This window comes from Phacochoerus africanus, chromosome 2 (genome assembly GCF_016906955.1).
Source record: "Phacochoerus africanus isolate WHEZ1 chromosome 2, ROS_Pafr_v1, whole genome shotgun sequence".
In the NCBI taxonomy this organism is placed as follows: domain Eukaryota; kingdom Metazoa; phylum Chordata; class Mammalia; order Artiodactyla; family Suidae; genus Phacochoerus; species Phacochoerus africanus.
This window is the reverse complement of record NC_062545.1, coordinates 82,608,429-82,632,359: the sequence shown is the minus strand read 5'-3', so window position 1 is coordinate 82,632,359 and position 23,931 is coordinate 82,608,429. Positions and strand designations below refer to the sequence as shown.

The 23,931-nt window shown below is 36.9% G+C and overlaps 1 protein-coding gene across 1 annotated transcript in view; it reads right to left on the bottom strand.

Moving 5' to 3' along the window:
* SNAP91 (synaptosome associated protein 91) overlaps positions 1-23,931 on the bottom strand; it is a 156,409-nt gene that overhangs the window by 40,257 nt on the left and 92,221 nt on the right. The window contains exons 12-15 of the mRNA XM_047763139.1: positions 18,607-18,716; positions 16,270-16,385; positions 2,369-2,383; positions 2,056-2,223 (exon numbers count right to left, since the gene is read on the bottom strand). Coding sequence (XP_047619095.1) covers positions 2,056-2,223; positions 2,369-2,383; positions 16,270-16,385; positions 18,607-18,716 — 409 coding nt within the window. The remainder of the gene's footprint in view (positions 1-2,055; positions 2,224-2,368; positions 2,384-16,269; positions 16,386-18,606; positions 18,717-23,931) is intronic.

The window sequence follows — 23,931 nt, the reverse complement described above, 5'->3', positions numbered from 1 at the left end:
ACAGCTATCAGAGGCCAGGAGTTTACAAACTTATACAGATTAGCAAAAATAACTGTGATGAGATTTACAGATGTATTCATCTTTACTCAGCCTCCAGCCAGATGACTAGAAAAGATATCGGTGAAATTCAAGGATAGCCCCCATTCTTTGGCATTAAGTTATATGATTTCCTCCAGTACTGACCTTTTCAATTTGTATTTCAGGGTAGAAAGAATGACATCATGAAAATATTTCCAAACATACAGTTTCTTCTGCTTGATGAATGTTGTCAAAGCAGTAATAAAAGATCAACACAAACAGCATAATGGCACAAAGACTATTTCAAAGAAATATCTTAGGCTGTAGAGAACCATGAGAGAAGCAAAATGCAATTGATTGATTTCTTAAAGGCAATTAAGCTCCTTAAAGCAGAATGAAAAACAAAAATCTAAATAGTTAAAGGTAAAGAAATGTTTACATACAAAACTGTGATCCATTCTGTCCATACTTTGAATTTTTCTGCTAACATAAGCCTTTGAGAAACCATTCATTCTGAAGACCAATAATGGGGGAGGGGAGGAGAGGGTGATGAAATTGATTTTATACATTTATGTATTTATGGCTGCACTCATGGCAAGCAGAAGTTCTGGGGCCAGGGATCGAACCTGAGCCATAGCAGTGACCTAAGCCACAGTGGTGACAATGGTGTATCCTTAACCCACTGGGCTACCAGGGAACTCCTGATTTTATAAATTTAAGCTAATACTTTAATTTCTGGTCACAAAAGCTACAAAGCATAACTGAAAAACTAACTTTCTTTGGCAGGTGACTATAATAAATGATTCAAGAGTTTGCGAATCCCTTCCCCCACTTTTTTTTTTTTTTTTAATATAAAGGGTCAGTGCAGCAAGGCAGCAGCAAACTCCTTGCATGAAACAGGGGCAACAATGCTGTGTCAAGCTATACATTCTACATTCTTTATCTTAAACAATGTTGGCCAACTTTGGAGATTGGGGCATGGCATGCATCACAGTACTTTGTGACAGCAGGTAAGTGTATGTTCCCAGGGGAATCTTTTATCTCCATCAGATCCCACCAAATCTTTCTGGCCCCTGCCCCTCATTGTCTGCCTCTGCCAATTTCTTTAGCATATTCTCAAAATGCCCCCAGGACAGATGTTATATTTTAATGAAGAAACACAAAACTATGATGACTATAACAGCATTTGATGTATGCATTTGAAATGAGCACTTCTTCAGGTTTGGACTTAGTATCACTCAGATGGGAAGATGTAAATGAACTGCTTTCTGATGATTTATCAGGTCCAGGCATATGATATTGGCAGAGTCTAGGATATCTGACTGAAGCCTACAGCTGTAAATCCACTCTATGTCAGAATTTACATTTGCATGGAGAAAATGCTTTCAGACAATCATTTCAAAGTCTGATCTAAACCTGTTTTCAATCAGCATCGCAAGTGCTGACCCAAATGATGCCTCAAAGTTCCAAAGCCAAAGATAATTCAAGTTTTTGCTTGGATAGAACCACGTTTAAAGTTGCAAAAATGAGCATATCCTTAAACTCTTTTCAGAGACCTCTACATCTGAACTATTCTTAGATGATTTTTTGTCCTAAATCTTAAGAAGTAACTTAGGCCAGGACTTCCCCTCCCATATTCCCTTAATATTTTTGTACTCTCAGCTAGTTCAAATCTAAAAAAAAATCCCCAAAGCCAATTCTAAATATGATAGGACCTGGGTATGACACACAGATACTGCAGGGCTGAAGCATATATAGGACAGGAGTTCCAATAGCACCTTAAATCTTAACTTTGCAAAGAAGAGAAAATCAAATAGTTCCAAAGCATTGCACCTCTGCTGTAAAACCACTAAAATTAAGTGAATGTGAAGTTGACAAATTGAGCGAAAATAAATATGTATGAATAAACATTTAAAAAGTACTTAAACACTCTGCCTTGCTGTTATAGAATGTAAAAAAAAATTACACCCCTTAACTCTATGGTAATGTTAGCAATCCTGGAAGGGAAATAAAGGGATAGTGATGTGGCTGACTAACCTCCAAAGAGATCCACGTCGGCCGTGACAGCAGTAACAGTTGTAGTAGTTGAGGCAGAAGCTGAAGCAGTGGCAGTTTCAGCAGTTGTAGTAGGAGGAGCAGGTTCTGGTGCAAATGGATCTGAAATCTGTGCCTCAGAGGGAACAGAGGAAATTGCAGCCAGAGAATCTATGTTGCACCAGAGACAGCAAATGGAAGAGGAGAAAAGCAAAGGACAAAAGATATACCAGGCTCCAAATGATCAATGTAAGGACAGTTATTTAAGATAAAGTAGTCTCTCAAAAGAGAAGTTTACAAATAAAGTTTTACTCACCCTCTCCCAAAAGGTCTACCGATGTCCATGTGCCAGCATATGAAGAAATAAGAGATCAAGCTGAAACTTACAGCTACACCAATGGCCAAGCAGGGTGAGACACTGAGGAAACTCTAGCTTTCTATACCTTGCTGGACCATTTTTAACTAAAAAATAAGTATATTACCTATTATTAAGATGGAACTTGTGAGCTGGAAGGGACCTTAGGCATCCTCTAAATTTCTAATTTCACAGATGGGAAAACTGAGAGCAAGGGTGATCAAGAGATTTACCTTAAGTTAGGTCTAAACAACTTTGACAAACTCAATTTGTTTCTTATCAGATTTACCATTTCTTTCTTTTGTCTTTTTTTGTCTTTTTTTAGGGTCGCCCCCACAGCCACAGCAACACCAGATCAGAGCTGTGTTTGCGACCTATGCTACAGCTCACGGTAACGCCGGCCAGATCCTTAACCCACTGAGCGAGGCCAGGGATCAAACCTGCAACCTCATGGTTCCTAGTCAGATTCATGTCTGCTGCGCCACGATGGGAACTCCAGATTTACCATTTCATCTGCATTGGCTGATTTCATGATACTATAATTGTCAATTCTGAAGAAACTGTATCGATCCTCTTTATTTGATGTGTTGCTTCAGTGCAGAATACCAGAGCATGAACAGAGGCTTTGTCTAACAGCTACATTTGATTGATGAACATACTAAGTTGAACATAAGTGTAGGGGTTAGAGAAAATAAACTCTAACCTAAATCATTTTCTTCTTCATATGTTTCACATTACCAGGTGTTTTTCAGTTCAATATATAATCTTTATATTCATAAACATTATGACAACATATGAAAATCATTTTCAAGAAGAATGTGAGAGATTATGTAGCACCAAAATTTTTCAGCCCTTCTGAGGTCAGTGTTCCATGGGGAGGTTCATACCTTCTTAGTGTTCAACAGTGGGATTACGGTTGTCATCCTAAATAAAAGGCCTAGGAGGGGTTATTCTTAACTATACTAGGACTTCAGGCTAAATATGTAGAGTGTCCAATGATATTCTTCTACTTTTAGTCATGTGATATATTTCAGGGATCACATTCAAATTCATGAATGTTATTGGAAATTTATTTTAATCATGAAAAAACTTTATCAAAACTCATTATGGAGCTATTTTTTCAGAGACTTACAAACAATAGGAGAACTCAGTAAACCAAAAGTTCTAGAAGACATTTAAAAGATCGGGAAACATAAATTTGATAATAAAAATAATAATTCAGATATAAAGCCACACAGACTGAAAGTGAAGGGATGGAAAAAGGTATTTTACATAAATGGAAAGGAAAATTGGGGTACAACACTTATATGAGACAATATAGATTTCAAAAGAAAGACCGTTACAAGAGAAAAAGATAATATGTAATAATTGAGGGATCGATTCATGGAAAACACATAACAATTGTAAACATATATGCATACAACACAGGACACCTAAATGCTTTAAGCAAGTTATTAACAGACATAAAGTAACACAATAATAGCAGGGGACTTTAACACCCCACTGACATCAATGGACAGAACATCCAGACAAAAAAATCAATAAGGAAACACCAGCCTTCCTTACACTACACAGATGACTTTATATAACTATATAGATTTTATTTTTATTTTTTGCTTTTTAGGGCTGTACCTGTGGCATATGGAGGTTCCCAGGCTAGGGGTCAAATTGGAGCTGTAGCCGCAAGCCTATGTCACAGGCACAGCAATGCAGGATCCAAATCACATCTGCAGCCTACACCATAGCTCACAGCAATGCTGGATCCTTAACCCACTGATGGAGGCAGGGGATTGAACCCACAACCTCATGGTCCCTAGTCGGATTTGATTCTGTGGCATCACGATGGAAACTCCTATTTTACCTTGTATAAATTTAAATGTGTGTATGTGTATATATGTGTATATATAAAATACATATATTTTATAGTTTATATAAATTTAAATGTGTATGTGTGTATATATATGTATAAATGTGTGTGTGTGTATATATATATATATATATACACACATTTTACATTTCATCCAAAAGCATCAGAATACATATTCTTTTCAAGAGTACATGAGTCTTTAGATTGTATGCTAGGCAACAATACAAGTCTAAATAAATTTAAGAAGACTGAAATCATATCAAGCATCTTTTCCAACCACAATGCCAGGACTAGAAATCATATACAAGAAAAAAAAAACTGCAAAAAAAACATAAGCATACCACAGCTAGACAATACATTACTACACACACAAAAAATGGATCAATGAAGAAATCAGAGGAAATAAAAAAATACTTGGAGCCAAATGAAAATATAGTGATCCTAAATCTATGGGAAGTAGCAAAAAAATTCTAAGATGGAAATTTATAATGATACAAGCCTACCTTAAAAAAATCTCAAATACAACCTACCCTTACACCTAAAAGGACTATAAAAAGAACAAACAAAACCAAAAGTTAGAAGAATGAAAGAAATCACAGAGATCAGAGCAGAAATAAATAAAACAGAGACTAAAAATACAAAATAAAAGATCTGAGTCCAACAACATATAAAAAAGATCATACACCACATACATCTCAGGTGCACAAGGATGGTTCTACATATGCAAATAAATCAACATCATACACCACATTAACAAAAAAAAGTCAAAAACCACATGATCATCCTAATAGATGCAGAGAAAGCATTTGACAAAGTCCAACATCCACTCATGATCAAAACTCTTACCAAAGTGGGTATAGAGGGAATATAACTTAACTTAATCAAAGGCATTTATGACAAACCCACAGCAAATATAATACTAAATGGAGAAAAGCTGAAAGCCTTCCCACTAAAATCTAGAACAAGACAAGGATGCCCACTCTCACCACTGCTATTCAACATAGTATTGGGAGTCCTAGCCACAGCAATGAGACAAAGAAAAGAAATAAAAGGCATCCAAATAGGAAGAGAAGAGGTAAAACTCTCACTGTATGCAGATGATATGATACTATATATAGAAAACCCTAAGGACTCAACCCCAAAACTACTTGAACTGATCAACAAATTCAGCAAAGTAGCAGGGTATAAGATTAACATTCAGAAATCAGTCACATTTCTGTATACTAACAATGAAATATTAGAAAAGGAATACAAAAATACAATACCTTGTAAAACTGCACTGCAAAAAATCACCTGGGAATACACCTGACCAAGGAAGTAAAGGACTTATATGCTGAGAACTATAAAACATTAATCTAGGAAATTAAAGATGTAAAGAAATGGAAAGATATTCCATGTTCCTGCGTTGGAATAATTAATATTGTAAAAATAGCCATACTACCCATAGCAATCTACAGATTCAATGCCATCCCTATCAAATTACCCAGGACATTTTTCACAGAACTAGAACAAACAATCCAAACATTTCTATGGAACCACAAAAGACCCAGAACTGCCAAAGCAATGCTGAGGAACAAAAACCAAGCAGGAGGAATCTCTCTCCTAGACTTCAGGCAATACTACAAAGCCACAGTCATCAATATAGTGTGGTACTGGTACCAAAACAGACATACAGATGAATGCAACAGAATAGAGAATCCGGAAATAAACCCTGACACCTATGGTCAATTAATCTTTGACAAGGGAGGCAAGAACATAAAATGGGAAAAAGAAAGTCTATTCAGCAAGCATTGCTGGGAAACCTGGGCAGTTGCATGCAAAGCAATGAAACTAGAACACACCCTCACACCATGCACAAAAATAAACTCAAAATGGCTGAAAGACTTAAATATACGACAAGACACCATCAAACTCCTTGAAGAGAACATAAGCAAAACATTCTCTGACATCAACCTTATGAATGTTTTCTCAGGTCAGTCTCCCAAAGCAACAGAAATAAGAGCAAAAATAAACCCATGGGACCTCATCAAACGGAAAAGCTTTTGCACAGCAAAGGAAACCAAAAAGAAACCAAAAAGACAACTTACAGAATGGGACAAAATAGTTTCAAATGATGCAACGGACAAGGGCTTAATCTCTACACTACACAAGCAACTTATACAACTCAACAGCAAAAAAGCCCACGACCCAATTTAAAAATGGGCAAAAAATCTGACTAGACACTTCTCCAAGGAAGACGTACAGATGGCTAACAAGCACATGAAAAAATGCTCAACATCCCTGATTATTAGAGAAATGCAAATCAAAACTAACACAAGATACCACCTCACACCAGTCAGAATGGCCATCATTAATAAGTCCACAAATAACAAATGCTGGAGGGGATGTGGAGAAAAGGGAACCCTCCTGCATGGTTGGTGGGAATGTAAACTGGTACAACCACTATGGAGAACAGTATGGAGATACCTTAGAAATCTAAACATAGAACTACCATATGACCCAGCATTCCCATTCTTGGGCATAAATCTGGACAAAACTTTCCTTAAAAAGACACACAAACCTGCATGTTCACTGCAGCTCTATTCACAATAGCCAAGACATGGAAACAATCCAAATGTCCATTGACAGACGATTGGATTAGGAAGAAGTGGTATATAAACACAATGAAATACTACTCAGCCATAAAAAAATAACATAATGCCATTTGCAGCAACATGGATGGAACTAAAGACTCTCATACTAAGTGAAGTAAGTCAGAAAGACAAAGACAAATACCATATGATATCACTTAAATCTGGAATCTAATATAAGACACAAATGAACCTTTCCACAGAAAATAAAATCATGGACTTGGAAAACAGCCTTGTGGTTGCCAAGGGGTAGGGGGAGGGAGTGGGGTGGTTAGGGAGCTTGGGGTTAATAGATACAAACTATTGCCTTTGGAATGGATTAGCAATGAGATCCTGCTGTGTAGCACTGGGAACTATGTCTAGTCACTTATGATGGAAACAGAATGTGTACATGTATGTGTAACTGGGTCACCATGCTGTACAGTAGAAAAAAAAACTGTATTGGGGAAATAACTATTAAAAAATAATAACAAACAAAAAACAAAATAAAAGATCGATAAAACTAAGAGTTTTCTTTTGGAAAAAGTAAATAAAATTGATAAACTTTTAGTCAGACTTATCAAGAGAAAAGAGAGGACCCAAATCAATGAAATCAGAAATGAAAAGAATTATATAACACCACATATGTACAAAGGATCATAAGAGATTACTACAAACAGTTATAAATAAAAATAATGGACAACCTAGAAGAAATGGACAATCTCACTATACTGAATTTGGATGAAATAGAAAATACACACAGACCAATTGCCAGTAAAGAAACTGAATCTGTAAAAAGAAAATCTTTTAATAAACAAAAGTACAGGACCAGGCAGCTTCCAAGGTGAATTCTACCAAATATTTATTGAAGCATTAACACCTATCCTTCTCACACTATTCCAAAAAATGTGGAGGAAAGAACACTTCCAAGCTCATTATATGATGGCACCATCACCTTCGTCTGCATCACCAAAAGCAGACAAATATATCATGAAAAAAGAAAACTGCAAGGCCAATATCACTAATAAACATAGTGCAAAAATCGTCAAAAAATATTAGCAAAGTGAATCCAACAATACATTAAAAGGACCACACACCATGATCAAGTGGGATGCAAGAATGGTCCAATATTTGCAAATCAATCATTGTGCTACACCACACTAACAAATTAAAGAATAAAAATCACATGATCATCTCAACATATATGAAAAAAATTTTTGACAAAATTCAACATCCATTTATGATAAAAAAACACTTCCTGTGGTCAAAGAGAGAAGCTACCTCAACATAATAAAGGCCGCATATGATAAACTCATATGATAATGTCATATTCAACAATGAAAGGCTGAAAGCATTTCAGGAATAAAGGAAAGATTCCCACTCTTGCCACTTTTATTCAGTATAGTATTGGAACCTCTAGCCATAGCAATCAGACAATCAGGAAAAGGAATAAAAGGAATCCAAATTGGAAAGGAAGTAGTAAAACTGTCACTGTAGACAACATAATACTGTACATAGAAAATCCTAAAGGTGCCATCAGAAAACTACTAAGTTCATCAATAAATTCAGTAAAGTTGTAGGGTTCAGAATTAATATACAGAAATCTGTTCAGTTTCCATACACTAACAGCAAACTAGCAGAAAGAATCCACACTTATGTGGGCAATTAATCTATGACAAAGGAGTCAAGAATATACAATGGATAGAAGACAGCCTCTTCAATAGTGTTGGCAAGTCTGGAGAGCTACATGCAAAAGAATAAAACTGGACTACATGCTCATGCTATGTACAATAATTAATTCAAAATGGATTAAAGACTTCAACGTAAGACCTGAAACATAAACTTCTGGAAGAAAACATGGGAAGTATGCTCTTTGACACTGGTCTTCAATTCAGAGTATCTTTTTGAAAATGTCTCCTCAGATAAGTGAAACAAAAGCAAAAATAAACAAATGGGACTACATTAAACTAAAAAGCTTTTGCACAGTGAAGGAAACTATCAACAAAATGCAAAGGTCACCTACTGAATGGAAGAAGGTACGTGCTAATGGTATATCTGATAAGGGGTTAATATCCAAAATATACAAAGAACTCATACAATTCAACATCAGAAAAAACAATCTGATTTAAAAATGGGCAGAGGGGAGTTCCTGTTGCAGCACAGCGGAAACAAATCTGCCTAGTATCCATGAGGGTGCAGGCTTGATCCCCAGCCTCACTCAGTGGGTCGGGAATCTGGCATTGCAGTGAGCTGTGGTGTAGGTCACAGACGCAGCTCAGATCCCATGTTGCCGTGGCTGTGGTATAGGCTGGCATCTGCAGCTCCCATTTGATTCCTAGCCTGGAACTTCCACATGCCATGGGTGTGGCCCTAAAAAACCAAAAAAAAAAAAATGTGCAGAGGACCTGAATAGACATTTTTCTAAAGACCACATACAGATGGCCAACACAGGAAAAGAGGTTCAGCATCACTAATCACCAGAGAAATTAAAATCAAAAGCACAATGAGACATTTCACACCTGTCAGACAGACTATTAACAAAAAGACAACAAATAACAAGTGTTCATGAGGATGTGATGAAAAGGGAACCCTCATGCCCTGTGGGTGGGAATGTAAACTGGTACAGACACTAAGAAAAACAGTATGGCGATTCCTCCAAAAATTAAAAATAAATCTACCATATGATCCAGCAATTCCACTCCTGTGTACTTATCCAAAGAAAATAAAAACTAATTAGAAAAGACATATGCGGAGTTCCCATCATGGCTCAGTGGTTAACAAATCCGACTAGGAACTACGAGGTGTGGGTTTGATCCCTGGCCTTGCTCAGTGGGTTAAGAATCTGGCATTGCCATGAGCTGTGGTGTAGGTTGCAGATGTGGCTCAGATATGGCATTGCTGTGGCTCTGGTGTAGGCTGGCGGCTACAGCTCCAATTGGACCCCTAGCCTGGGAACCTGCATATGCAATGGGTGTGGCCGTAGAAAAAGACAAAAAAGAAAAAAAGGAAAAGACATATGCACCCCTATGTTCATTACGGCATTACTTACAATAGCTGAGACACAGAAGCAACCTAAGAGCCTATCAATAGAGGAATGACTAAAGAATATGTAGTGTGTGCATATATATAAAATGGAATACAACTCAGCCACAAGAATGAAATTTTCTCACTTATGACAACATGAATGGACCTAGAGGATATTATGCTAAGTGAAATAAGTCAGACAGACAAAGGCAAATACCATATGATTTCACTTATATGTGGAATCTAAAACATAAACCAATCAAACATAACAAAACAGAAGTAGAGTCATAGATACAGAGACAAAGAGGTGGTTGTCAGAGGGGATGGGGTTGGGGGTAGGAGGGAAACAGGTGTGGGAGTATAAGAGGTAAAACCTTCTAGCTGCAAAACAGATAGTCACAGAGATGAAATATACCATGGGGAATACAGTCAAATAATAGGTAATATCTTTGTATGGTGACAGATCATCACTAGACTTATGGTGGTGATCACTTTGAAATGTACAGAAATAGTAAATCACTATTTTGCATAATAGGAACTAATTTAGCATTCTAGGTCAATTATATTTTAGAAACAAACAAACTCATAGAAACAGAGATCAGATATGTGCTTATAAAAGGCAAGGGATGAGTCAAGGGGGAATTGGATGAACGTGGTAGAAAGGTACCAACTTCAGTTATAAATACTAGGGATATAATATACACCATGACAGTTAACACTGCTGTATGTTATAGACGAAAGTTATTGAGAGTAAATCCCAAGAGTTCTTATCACAAAGTAAATTCTAAGAGTTCTTATCTTTTTCTTTAATTCTGTATCTATATGATGATGGATGTCCACCAAACTTACTGTAGTAATCATTTCATGATGTATGTAAGTCAAATCATTATGTTGTACACCTTAAATTGACACTGTGCTGTGTGCCAGTGATATTTCAACAAAACCAGAAGAAAAAAATAATCACATTCATTTAACTATGCAATCTGTAAACCCAATAAATATTATGTAAAGCACTCTACAGATACCCTCAGATCATCAAAGCTCTTCCTAACCAAACCTCACATATTTCACAATAGAAAATTACAGCACATAAGGGCTTGACATTAGAAACAGTTTTTAAATTTTACAATGTATGCCTAATGAATAACTAGCAAAAAGGATCTATATTGACTTAAGGCTAAGGTATTTTCTACTGTTAGGTGTCTAGGTCCCAAATTGTGAGAAGTAGAAGGTCCTTCCGATAATTCCTCAAATCAACAGGACTTGGCCCAATACAACTGTTACACCAATCACATCCTAAAAATATTAATGAAAAACCAAAGTGGGTCATCAGTATCCAGGTAGATTTGGCTCCTCTCTTCTCCTGGCCTTAGTGGGGCTCTCCCCAGCCTTGTCCTTATCAAAGGCTATTTCAAGCTACAGTGTGACTTAGTAAAGAGCTAAGAGCCATGTGATTTAACAGTTTCCAAACCTTCTATTGTCTATGACAGGAGAAGGATAATTTATACCATATATTTGGTACATGGGAAAGGAGAAGACTGTTTATGTGCACTAGGAGAGAGAGATAAAAATATTTATTTTTAAAGAAGTATAAAAGATTAAAATATTAGTTCCTTGCTTTTAACTAGTGTTTTGTTTGGATGAAGGGTGACAGGAATGATATGATGGAAGATGGAAGGTAAAATTTCCTGTGAAAATGTACAATGATTAAGCATAATGCTGGATAATTAAGGTTGAAAAACTTTTTCCACTCTTGGAAACCTTAGATTTTTGTCTCAAAATTTTATTTTTCTAGATGAAATATGATTTATGTTACTTATTCCTTATTTTATGTAAATTTTTTGCTACTATGAAAGCAAGCCCCTATTATAGGATGATGGGGACAGTTATTAAATATTCTCAAAATTGCCACTTTTGATAGAGGATTAAACTTCAAAAAAATCACTACAGCATAAGAGTTCAATTCATTTGCAAGTAGTATGTAATCCGAGCTTTTCTTTGTAGTATAGAAATTATTTCCTTTTTGATTTTCTTTCTGAATGATCTATCAATGATTGAAAATGGCGTAATGAAGTTCCATACTATTACTACATGGGTGTCTATTTCTCCCCTCAGTTCTGTTAACATTTACTTTATATATTTAAGTGTCCTGATGTTTATTTCCTCTTGTTGAACTGATTTAAAAAAAATAATTATCTAGCAATGTTCCTTGTCTCTTGTAATAGGTTTTGACTGAAATTTTTTCCCACTCCTTTATTTTGTCTATGTGTGTCCTTAAAGTTGAAAGGGTTTTCTTGTAGGCACCATGTTGTTGGATCTTATTTTTTTCAATATCCACTGAACTACATTTAAAGTAATTATTTATAGATAAGGATTTACTACTGTCATTTTGCTTACTGTTTTCTGACCTTTTTGTAGTTTCTTTCTTCCTCTCTTGCTGTTTTCCTTTGTGACTTGATGATTTTCATTAGTGATATGCTTTGATTCTTTTCTCTTTACCTTGAGTATCTACAAGGGGTTTTTTCTTTGTGTTTACCATGGGGCTTACTTACATAAAACCTCTGAGAGTTTTAATGGTCTATTTTAAAGTGACAACTGCCTAACTTCAATGACATACAAAAAGTATGTGACACTTTTACTTTTCTCTACCCTCCATGTATTATGTTTTGATGTCACACTTTACATTTTTTTATACTGTGTATGTAGTAACAAATTCTTGTAGCTTTAGTTATTTTAAATTCTCTTATCTCTCAACTTCACACCAGGGTTAAAAGTGATTTACCTCCACTTTTACAGTATTGAGAGTATTCTGAATTTGATTATACATTGACCTTTACCAGTGCATTTTATATAGCTGACCTGTAACAATAAGGGGGTTAGGAAGCAACCTTGCATGTAGTCAAAAACCCACCTCTACATTTACAGTCAGTCCTCCACATTGACAGTTCTACAGATTCAACCAACTATGAATTGTTTAGTTGTGTATTACATATTTAGTGAAGAAAAATCTGTCTATAAGCAGACTCTCACAGACAGTTCAAACCCATGCTGTTCAAGGGTTGTGCTTTCCCAGTTTTTACACTGTTACTTAGCATCCTTTTGTTTTATCCTGAAGAAATCCCTTTAGTATTTCTTGCAATATTACTGGTAATGAATTCTCTCTGCTTTTGTTTGTCAGGTAATGTCTTTTTCCCTCCTTCATTTCTGGAGAACAACTTTGCCTGGTAGAGTACTCTTAGTTGGCAGTTTTTTCTTTCGATACTTGAATATATCATGCTACTTCCTCTAGGTCTGCAAGTTTCCTGCTAAGAAACTGATAGCCTTATTAGGGTTCCCTTGTATGTGAGCAGTTGCTTTTCTCTTGTTCTAAAAGTTTTCTCTTTGACTTTGACTTTTGATTTTTTGATTATATAATGTGTCTCAGGTAATACCTTTCGGAGACTTTCCATATTCCTCCCATGATTTAGGAAGTTTTCAGCCATTGTTTCTTTAAATATGATTTCTTGTCTTCTCCTCTTTCTTCTTCTAGATCTCCTATAATGCATATATTATTTCATTTGATGGCATCCCAAATGTCCTGTATGCTTCACATTTTTTCCTCTTGTTCCTTTAATTGGTTATTTTCCAATGATCTAGCTTTGAGTTTGCTGATTCATTATTCTGCCTGATCAAGTCTTCCACTGAAGCTCTCTACTAAGTTTTTCTTTTCAGTTCAGTCAATATATTCTGCAGCTCCAAGATTTCTTTTTTATTTAATTTTATTTAAGTACAGTTGATTTACAATGTTGTATTAATTTCTGCTGTACAGCAAAGTGATTCAGCCATAAACATACACATATCTGTTCCCACATAGATTATTACAGAACATTCAGTAGAGTTCCCTGTTCTATACAGCGGGTACCCATTGATTCCATATACAAAACTGTGCCTTTGCAAATGTCCAGGCTTTCTGTTTCTTCTTTTTTATGGTTTCTATTTCCTCATTTTGTCCATATATAATTTTCTTGATTTCATTTTGTCTACTTGTGTTTTCTTGGTTCTCATTGAGCTTCTTTAATATGATTATTTTGAATTCATTATCATGATTCATATAGATCTCCATTTCTTTGGGGTAAGTTACTAGACCTTTATTAGTTTCCTTTGGCAGTGACATGTTTGTTTGCTTAATTCTTTGTATTCTTTGTGTTGGTGTCTGTGCATTTGAAGGAGCAAACACCTCTTCCTGCTTTTAGTTTAGTTTAGTTTTTTTGTCTTTTGAGGGCCGCACCTGTGGTATATGGAAGTTTCCAGGCTAGGGGTCTAATTGGAGCTGTTGCTGCTGACCTACGCCAGAGCCACAGCAATGCTAGATCCAAGCTGCGTCTGTGACCTACACCACAGCTCACAACAACGCTGGATCCTTAACCCACTGAGCAAGGCCAGGGATCGAACTAGCAACCTCATGGTTCCTAGTCAAATTTGTTTCTGCTGCACCGTGATGGGAACTCCACCTCTTCCTGTTTTTAACCACTAGTTTTGCAAGGTAAAGACCTCCTATCAGGTCCATGCACTGACGATACTGACTCTGGGATTGCAGTTGAGTGGAGTTGGGGCTAGGTCATGTGTCTGCTGCTGGGTCTGCTATAACGTCCATGTTGGTGGGCTTATTACCAGGGCTTGGGTGGGTGTGGATTCTGCCTCCTAGTCTTGAGGTGGAAAGGGCTGCCTTCAAGACCTTGATTAGTAGGGCTGGAGCTGGGACAACAGTCCACTTCAGGGTCTGAAGTTGGGTGCAGAGGTGGTGGGCTTGTTATCAGGTATGTGTTTATGTAGCTCCTCCTGGGTCTCTGGCTGGGCAGGACTCGCTCTGGACTGCAGCTAAGTGGGACTGAATCTAGTCAGAGGGCTGCTTTAAGGTCTATGGTTAGGATTCAGGTCTATAGGGATGTAGATGTATAGATCTCCACTGGTGATTTGATTATATAATGTGTCTCAGGTAATACCTTTAGGGGCATGGATGGGTGTATCTCCTACAAGATCCCTAGGTGGACATGACTGCTCCCTGATTGAGGCTGGGTAGGACAGGAGCCTAATCATAAGGCTGCTTCAGGATCTGGGCCTGCTCCTGGTGGCATAGACAGATGTATCTTCCACTGTGTCCCTGGGCAGGCAGGACTGCTCCTGGACTATGACTGACAGAGGCTGGAGCTGGGTCACAGGCAGTTTCAGGGTCCACAGCAGAGACCAAGATCAGGAGGCCTGTCACTCAAGACATGAATGAGCATGGCTCTTTCTCAGTCCCTTGGCATGTGATGCTGATGGCAGGATCATGCCAAACAGGACTGGAGAGTCCACAGGGGCATGGCAGTGTTTCCAGGTCTGTCACCAGGACCAAGGTTGTTGGGTCTCCCACCTGGGTGTAGGCTTGTTTTTTCAAATCAACCCTTCTTGGTTTTGGGCTCTACTTGGATTTTACAACCTCCCATCTGGATCCCAAAGCTCCCACAAAGGCACTTTTAACTGTGGATGGTTGCCAAATTATTGTTGCTGTGTAAAGGGACCACCTTCTAGATGGGACATCCTATGATGGGACACCTCCTATCCACTACCTTGCTTATATCATTGCCTGTGCTGTTTCTACAGTGGATGAGACATTTTCAAATGTAAAAAACATTTTGTTTTTTAGTTTGATGAAGTAAAGTAAGGTATTTAACACAAACTCTGTGAAGCTTTGAGAAGCAGTAATTAACTTTTATATTGGTATTCAACATGCTTTTTAATCAAATATGTATAAAAGCTTAATTTTTCCCTAAGAGTCAGAAATAAAATGGAAATCAAGCACTTCTATATGAGTAACCTTAATCAGGTTAGTATGGATCTTTTCTGGTGCAGACAAGAATCTATCCCAGGTTTCAACTACATGAAGTTAAATACAATGCTAATAAAACCCAATTCAGGTCTAAAGGAATCCATGAAGGAGATCACAGCTGGATAAAACCAAATTCAAAATGCTGCCTTTGAGTTATCTCCTCAGTTCATGGGTACACCCATCTTCTTTGGTCTGGATCTCTAGAGAGTCATTGCTAAAGATAACCAAAATTTGAGAATAGCAAAGAAAAATACTACCATCATTCCAACTTTTAAAATAAAAACTATATGATTACTTGAGTATTTTCACTGTATTACGACTCTCTTGTGTTTGTACTATGTATCTTTCACTCTTTTCTCTCAATATACATTTCAATCAATTGATGCCATTCTTAGCATTTTCTCCTTGAGTTTCTAGCATAATTTTGGACAACCAGAAGGTAAAGTATAATAGTTATAGCCTGAAAAAAGCCAACTAAATAGGAAAAATGGCATGGCTCTCTGGTTTGACTCACCTCCCCACGCAGTGGTGCCTCCAGAAGGTGGTGGTGGTGCTGGTGCCGCGGCTGCTGCTGCCCCTCCGGAGAAGTCTGGCTGAAGGTCCAGGAGATCACTAGATGGTTTAGAAGTGCTGAAAGGAAAATATTTTAAAATCAGATTCAAAAATTTTATAAGGTAAAGACTTGGACAGAAAACTTCACAGATTTTGGATATTTTAAATCCAATAATATTTTGGAAAGTACAGCAGTATAGCATATGTTCTTCCATACCAAGAGTTGGCAAGCTACTTTGGTAAAGGGCCATATGCTAAGTATTTTTGGTTTGCAGGCTAGACAGTCTCTCTCACTACTCGACTCTGCCAGTACAGCATGAAATAAGTCATAGACAATATGGAACAAATGAGCATGACTTTGTTCCAATAAAAATTTATTTACGAAAACAGACAGTGGGCTAGATTTGATCTATGGTCCATAAGTTTGCCAAATCTTGCTCTGTATATAACAAAGTTAAAACCATGCTTCAAGATATGGGTCACTCAACAAAAATTTTAGAGCAGAGATTAAAAGCTAAAATCTAAATGCCTCAAACTAAGGGATAATTTTAAACATGTTTAATATTACCCCATATCCACTGGGTTGCACTTGAAATGCTGCTCATGAGGACTGTGACAAAAGGAAATGTATTCCAAATATTAAAGGTATGAAGCTTATTGGTAATTTTTTCCTTATCTCTATTTTTTAAAGTTTTTTTTTTGTATTTTTTGTAATATGGTAAATAGTTCTTGTCTTGAGACGAAGATTTTATTTATAAACCAAGAAATAATAAAATGAAGAATCACTTTTGTACTTATTTTCCAAGTTAAACTATAACACATCGTTTGCCTATACAGGGCCTCGTATAAAAATAATTCCCTATTTTTTACTCATTCAGTTTGGGTTGTGCTTTTCAAAGCTCCACCACTTGCAGATGTTCCATGGAGCAGCCTAGAACTTTACTATTCAAAGCATGGTCTACAAACTAGCAGCATCCTGGAATCTTGTTAGAAATGCAAAATCCAAGGCCTACCCCATTTCTCCTGTATCAGAATCTTCATTTTAACATGATCCCAGGTGTTTCACTGTACATTCAGGTTTATGGAACACTGGTCTAAAGGCTGCCAGACCAGGTATCAAGCCACCCCACGTTCCCTACCCCTTTTCATAAACAGTAGCTCTGTCTTTATCTTTTTTACACATTGGTTTTCCAAGTAATATTTCTTTTTCCATTTTTAGATAACACTCGTATCTTGTGGAAGTTCCCGGGACTGGGACTGAACCCATGCCACAGCAGCAATGATGCTGGATCCTTTATCTGCTGAGCCACCAGGGAACTCCAAGTAATATTCTTCTGAAAAAGGGATTTTGCTGCTTTAAAAATAAGTTTCAGACTCCTGAAACTTGCCTGGTTCTGAGGTCTAATTTCATAAATACAACTGCTCTAAGAGCCAGAATAGGGACACATATTTATTATTAAGACCTGAATCAAAGCTTTTTTTAAAGAAGCAATTTATCTTAGTATAGAGGCAGAAAGGACTTGGTTTTCCCAAGCCTGTGATTATATTATGCAGAATCAAGCAAGTAGAAGGTAATGTACATACTTAACACAGGTACATTATGTGGATATATTGCTCAGGTCAAAATTCAAGTCTCCAAATACAGGAAATTCATAATCAGAGTCAGAGATACTACAAAATGGGATGAGAATCCGCTCAAGGCTAACCATCCAAAGAGTTGACCTAAAATTATTATCTGAGGAAACCTTTATGAGTTCAGGCTTCATTTTAGGCAGCCTGAAAACTTGACGGAATTACAGTCAAGCCCACCTTTCTCACTAGTGTTCTGAACTTCAGGCACTATCAAAACAATGAGGAACATCCCGATGGTTTCTTCCTACCATCAGAGTTTGAGTTCCTCATTTGCACCACCTAAATGGCCTACAACTGCAAGCATTTCACTTCATTTCATAGCACTTTAAGACACCCTTTAAATTTCACACAAGAAGAAACTAGTTTTAGAAAATATTTTCCATAATATCTGATTCTGTGGTGTGTGCATCATTTTCCCACATCCTTTTCCCAATGTGTGAGCAACAAGGTGATTTCTACAGCTCAGGTCTTTCTTCTGCTTTGAGAGGTACAAGCCTAAATAAACATACCAGGTGTAGAAAAACTTACTTTGTGTACCTAAAAATAATGCAAAATGTCACATTTTTACTAGGATTACATTTCATTTTGTGAAATCATTTGGGTTCAATACATAAAACGAAACCTAATCAAAATATTAATATGTTGTACTGCATTTTCATGAACTAACCTGACTGGGACAGCTGCAGATGCAGTTGCAAACAAATCAACCGGTGGGGATGTGTCAACAGTTTTAGCTGGTGTAGAATTAGGCGATGTAACAGTTGTGGCTGGAGAAGACTGAAAGGGAAGATGCACAGCACACTCTGGTCAAATTTGAGTCTACAGGACACAGGGCAACAGGGAATTCACAGTGCAGACCCACGCTGTTACCAGAAATTTTTAGGTAACTCCTCATGGGAGAAAAAAAAAAAACTCAAGAAAATTTGAAACTGAGGATTGTGATAAATAAGCAATATTGGATCAAACATGTTTCAAATTTTTAAAGTTACATGTAATTTATATAAAATTATGAAAAAACTATTTGGCCTAACACTGCAGTGACTTGTATGCATGTATTTAAAATCAAAGTCCAACAATAAATTAGGAGGTTCAGATTAAGAGATACACATTACTATATATAAAATAAACAAGTTCCTACTGTACAGCACAGAGAACTGTATTCACTATCTTATAATAACCCATAATGGAAAATAATCTGGAAAAGAATATATACATATGAAAAAATATGTATGAATCACTCTGCTGTACACCAGAAACTACCATATTATAAATCAACTATATTTCAATTTAAAAAATAAAATAAAATTAAAGCCAAATATATTTTCTAAACAACAACAACAAAAAATTAGTGAGAAAGGTCTTGCTAGCTGCCAAAAATGAAAAAAAAATTATCTGGGAGTTCCCTCTGTGGCTTGGTGGAAACAAATATGACTAGTGTGCATGAACATGTGGGTTTGACCCCTGGCCTTGCCCAGTGGATCAGGGAACCAGTGTTGCCATGAACTGTGGTGTAGACTGCAGACACAGCTTGGATCCCATGTTGCTATGGCTGTGACTGTGACCAGCAACTGTAGCTCTGCTTCGACCCCTAGCCTGGGAACTTCCATATGCCATGGGTGCAGCCCTAAAAAGCAAAATAAATAAATAAAATCAATTGTAATGATTGCTATAAAACCAAGGCCATTATTTTCTTTTCCACATCCTAAAGACATTTCCTGTAGTCTTCTCAGGTGCCTTTAAAATCTACAGATCTAACTTAGGAAATAGTTTATATATGGAAGAGAATAATTCCCAAAGAAGATTCAAGTCACTGACAGCTTGAGGATAGCCTATCACTATTGTGAAATAGATAAAACTAAAAAAGTGAAATAAAACCTACATTTACTGTCTAGGCTGGTTTAAGAAGAGGACTTAACAGTCAGCTAATCTATATTTTTAAAAGTTTGATTAGTAAATATCCTAATTATTTTTTAAATTTAAATTTCTTATTATAACATTATTAAAGTAGAAAAAGACAATTGTAGTAGTTGTCACACATCACTGGAATTTATAGATCAAGTCCAGAAAAGTTAGTCCATAACATCTTGAGATTAAGAGTCAGAGCTCACAGTGACTTTTTTGGCATGAGAATATATAACAACAGTTTTTTTTAATAAGTGAAGCAGTTGAAACAAATTCTTTCAGATAAAAGGAATGGGTCAAAGTTGAATTTAGTAATTCCATCAAGTGGGGAGATTAGAACTCTACTAGGTCCTACGTTAGATGCCAATACAAGGCTCTTCTCTAGCACAGAAGGTGTATTCAAGAATAGAAAGCAAAGAAGGCTTTGTTGATAAGCAATTTTTGGTAGTCCAGGGAAATAGCTAGCCTAAAGTTCAGTGACTTGGTAGGAATTTCCAATATCCTCAGATCTATTTCATGGTAACACCAAGAGAATGGATTTTTCATGCAGTGCATGATAGAGATGGATCATTTTTTAAATTCTGTAGGTGACACAAAGAAAATGCCTAGTGGGTATTTAGAGTCCAAGTGACCTAAACAGAAATATTTCCTTGAGGTCTAGGTGGACTCCCAGGCTCAGACAGAAAGACACTAGAATAGGAAGCAAGCAACTCTCAAGTAACTACCCTAATTTTATTTTCTTTTGTTTGGTATATTTAATTTGCCATGTATTCATGAAAGAAAGATTAATGAAACATCTCAAACTAGTCCCAATACTTAGTTCTGTAAGTGGAAATAAGACGTAACGGCAAGTGAAATGCCTAAAGACCAAGACCAAACAATCACAACTAATAGCTGAACGACCATCAACAAAATAGACTGGAAGCTACCAAAAAGGTTATCCTGCTCCCAAGGACAAAGAAGAGGCCACAAGACAGTAGGAGGGGTGTTTTCACAATATAAGGAATCCTATATCTGCCATGCAAATGACTCACAGATTGGAAAATAACAATATCTCAGAGGCTCTCCGATAGGAGTGAGCATTTTGAACACCATGTCAGGTTTGCCAGCCTTGGGGTCTGGCACTGGGAGGAGGAGCTCCACAACATTTGGTGCTGAAGACTAGCAGGGCTTGAGCACACAATTTCCACAAGTTGGGGGAAAGAGAGACTCTGCTCTTGGAGTGTGCACACAAGGTTTCCTGTGCAAAGGGTCCCAGGGCAAATCAGGGACCCCATGAGAATCTAGGCCAGTCTTACTTGTGGGTTTTGGAGGGTCTCCTGGGAAAGCAGGGGTGCCGTGGCTCACTGTAGAGGCAAGACACTGGAGGTAGAGGTCCCAGGAAATAATCATCTGTGTGAGCTCTCCTGGAGGCCATTATTTTGGAAAAATCTGGCCTCACTCACTAGTGCAGAGAAGCCCCAGGCCAAATAACAAACAGGGTGGGAACACAGACTCACTCATCAGCAGCCAGGCTGCTTAAAGTCCACCCAGGCACACAGCTGCCTCTAATCACATCCAGTGACACAGTCTCACCCACCAGAGGGACAAGACTCAGCTTCACCCACCAGTGAGCCGACACCAGTCCCTCACATCAGGAAGCCTGCCACAAGCCCCTGTACCAACTTCATCCACAAGGGGACAGACACCAGAAGCAAGAGAGGTTACAACCCTACAGTCTGCAGAAAGGAGACCACAAATGCAGAGAGCTAGACAAAATGAAAAGGCAAGAAACACTCTCCAGATGAAGGAACAAGACAAAATCCCAGAAAAACAGCTAAGTAAAGTGGAAATAAGAAACATACCTGAAAAAGACTTTAGAGTTATGATCATAAGGATGATCCAAGATCTCAGAAAAAAAACAAGACAAAACAAAACTGGAGGCAAAGATCAAGAAATCACAAAAAGTATTTAACAAAGAAATAGAATATTTAAAGAACAAGTAGAGCTAAACAATGCAATAACTGAAATGAAAAATTCACTAGAAGGAATCAACAGCAGAATACAGGGTGCAGAAGAACAGATAAGTGAGATGGAAGACAGATGTGGAAATCACTGACCTGGAAAAGAATAAAGAAAAAAGAATGAAAAGAAATGAGGACAGTCTAAGAGAACTCTGGGACAACATTAAATACACCAATTTGCATTATTGGGGTGCCAGAAGGAGAAGAAAGAAAGGGCTGGAGAAAATATTTGAAGAGATAATAGCTGAAAACTTCTCTAACATGTGAAAGGAATCATTCACTCAAGTTCAGGAAGCACAGGGTGTCCCATACAGAATACACTCAAGCAGGAACACCCTGAGACTGACCAAAAATTAAAGACAAATTGATCAAAATTAATTTAACTGACCAAAATTAAAGACAAAAAGAAAATACTGAAAGCAACTAAGGAAAAGCAACAAGCAACATCCAAAGGAAACCCAACAAGGTTATCAGATGATTTTTCAGCAGTAACTCTGCAGACTAGAGTGGAGTAGCACACTATACTTCAAGTGGTGAAAGGAAAAAACCTAAAAGCAAGAATACTCTACCCAGCAGGCTCTCATTCAGATTTGATGGAGAAATCAAAAGCTTTAAAGACTAGCAAAAGCTAAGAGAATTTAGCACCACAAAACCAGCTTTAAACAAATGCTAAAGGCACTTCTCTAAGTGGAAGAGAAAAGGCCACAACTACAAACAAGAAAATTATAAATGAGAAGGCTCACTGGTAAATGCAAACATAGTAATGGTAGGAAATCATCCTCACACAGATATGATATCAAAATCAGCAATCATGAGAAGGAGAGTACAAATGCAGGATATTGGAAACACATTTGAAATTAAGACACCAGCAACTTAAAACATGAAATTAAGAGACCCAAAACTTAAAACAATCTTGTGTATGTATGTATGTGTGTGTATATATATGTAAGATTCCTATATCAAAACTTCATGGTAACCACAAATCAAAAATATACAACACACACCCAAATAAGAAAAAGCAGTCCAAATACAATGCTAAAAATAGTCATCAAACCATAAGAGAGGAGAACAAAAAAGGAAGAGAAGAAAAAAGACCAACAAAACCAAACCAAAACAATTAACAAAATGGCAATAAGAACATAACATATCAATAATTACCTTAAATGTAAATGGACTAAATGCTCCAACCAAAAACACAGATGGGATGAATGGATACAAAAACAATACCCATATATATGCTGCCCTCAAGAGACCCACTTCAGTTCTAGGGACACATATAAACTGAATGGAAGAAGATATTCCATGGAAATAGAAATCAAAAGAAAGTTGCAGTAGCAATAATCATATCAGACAAAATAGACTTTACATAATGATCAAAGGATTAATACAAGAAGATATAACAATTATAAATATATATGCACCCAACATAGGAGTAACTCAATATATAAGGCAACTGCTAACAGCCATAAAATGAGAAATTGACAAACACACAAAAAAAGTGGAGGACTTATACCCCACTTACATCAACAAACAGATCTTCCAGACAGAAAATCAGTAAGGAAACTCGGGCCTTAAATCATGCATTCGTCCAGATGACTTGATATTTAGAGAACATTCCACTCCAAAGCAGCAGAATATGCATTCTCCTCAGGTGCACATGGAGCACTCTCCAAGACAGATCACACTCTGGGTCACAAACCAAGCCTCAGTAAGTTTAAGAAAATTGAAATCAAATCAAGTATCTTTTCCAATAACAATGCAATAAGACTAGAAATCAACTACAAGAAAAAAAATCACAAAAAACACAAACACGTGGGGACTAACAACATTCTATTAAACCAGTGGATCACTGAAGAAATCAAATAGGAAATCAAAAATATCTAGAGAAAAATGAAATGGAAACATAGTGTTCCAAAATCTATGGAATGCAGCAAAAGCAGTTCTAAGAGGGAAGTTTACAGCAATACAAGCTTACCTCAGGAAACAAGAAAAATCTCAAATAAACAACCTAACCTTACACCTAAAACAACTAGAAAAAGAAGAAAAAAGAAAAACCAAAACTCAAAGTTAGCAGAAGGATAGAAATC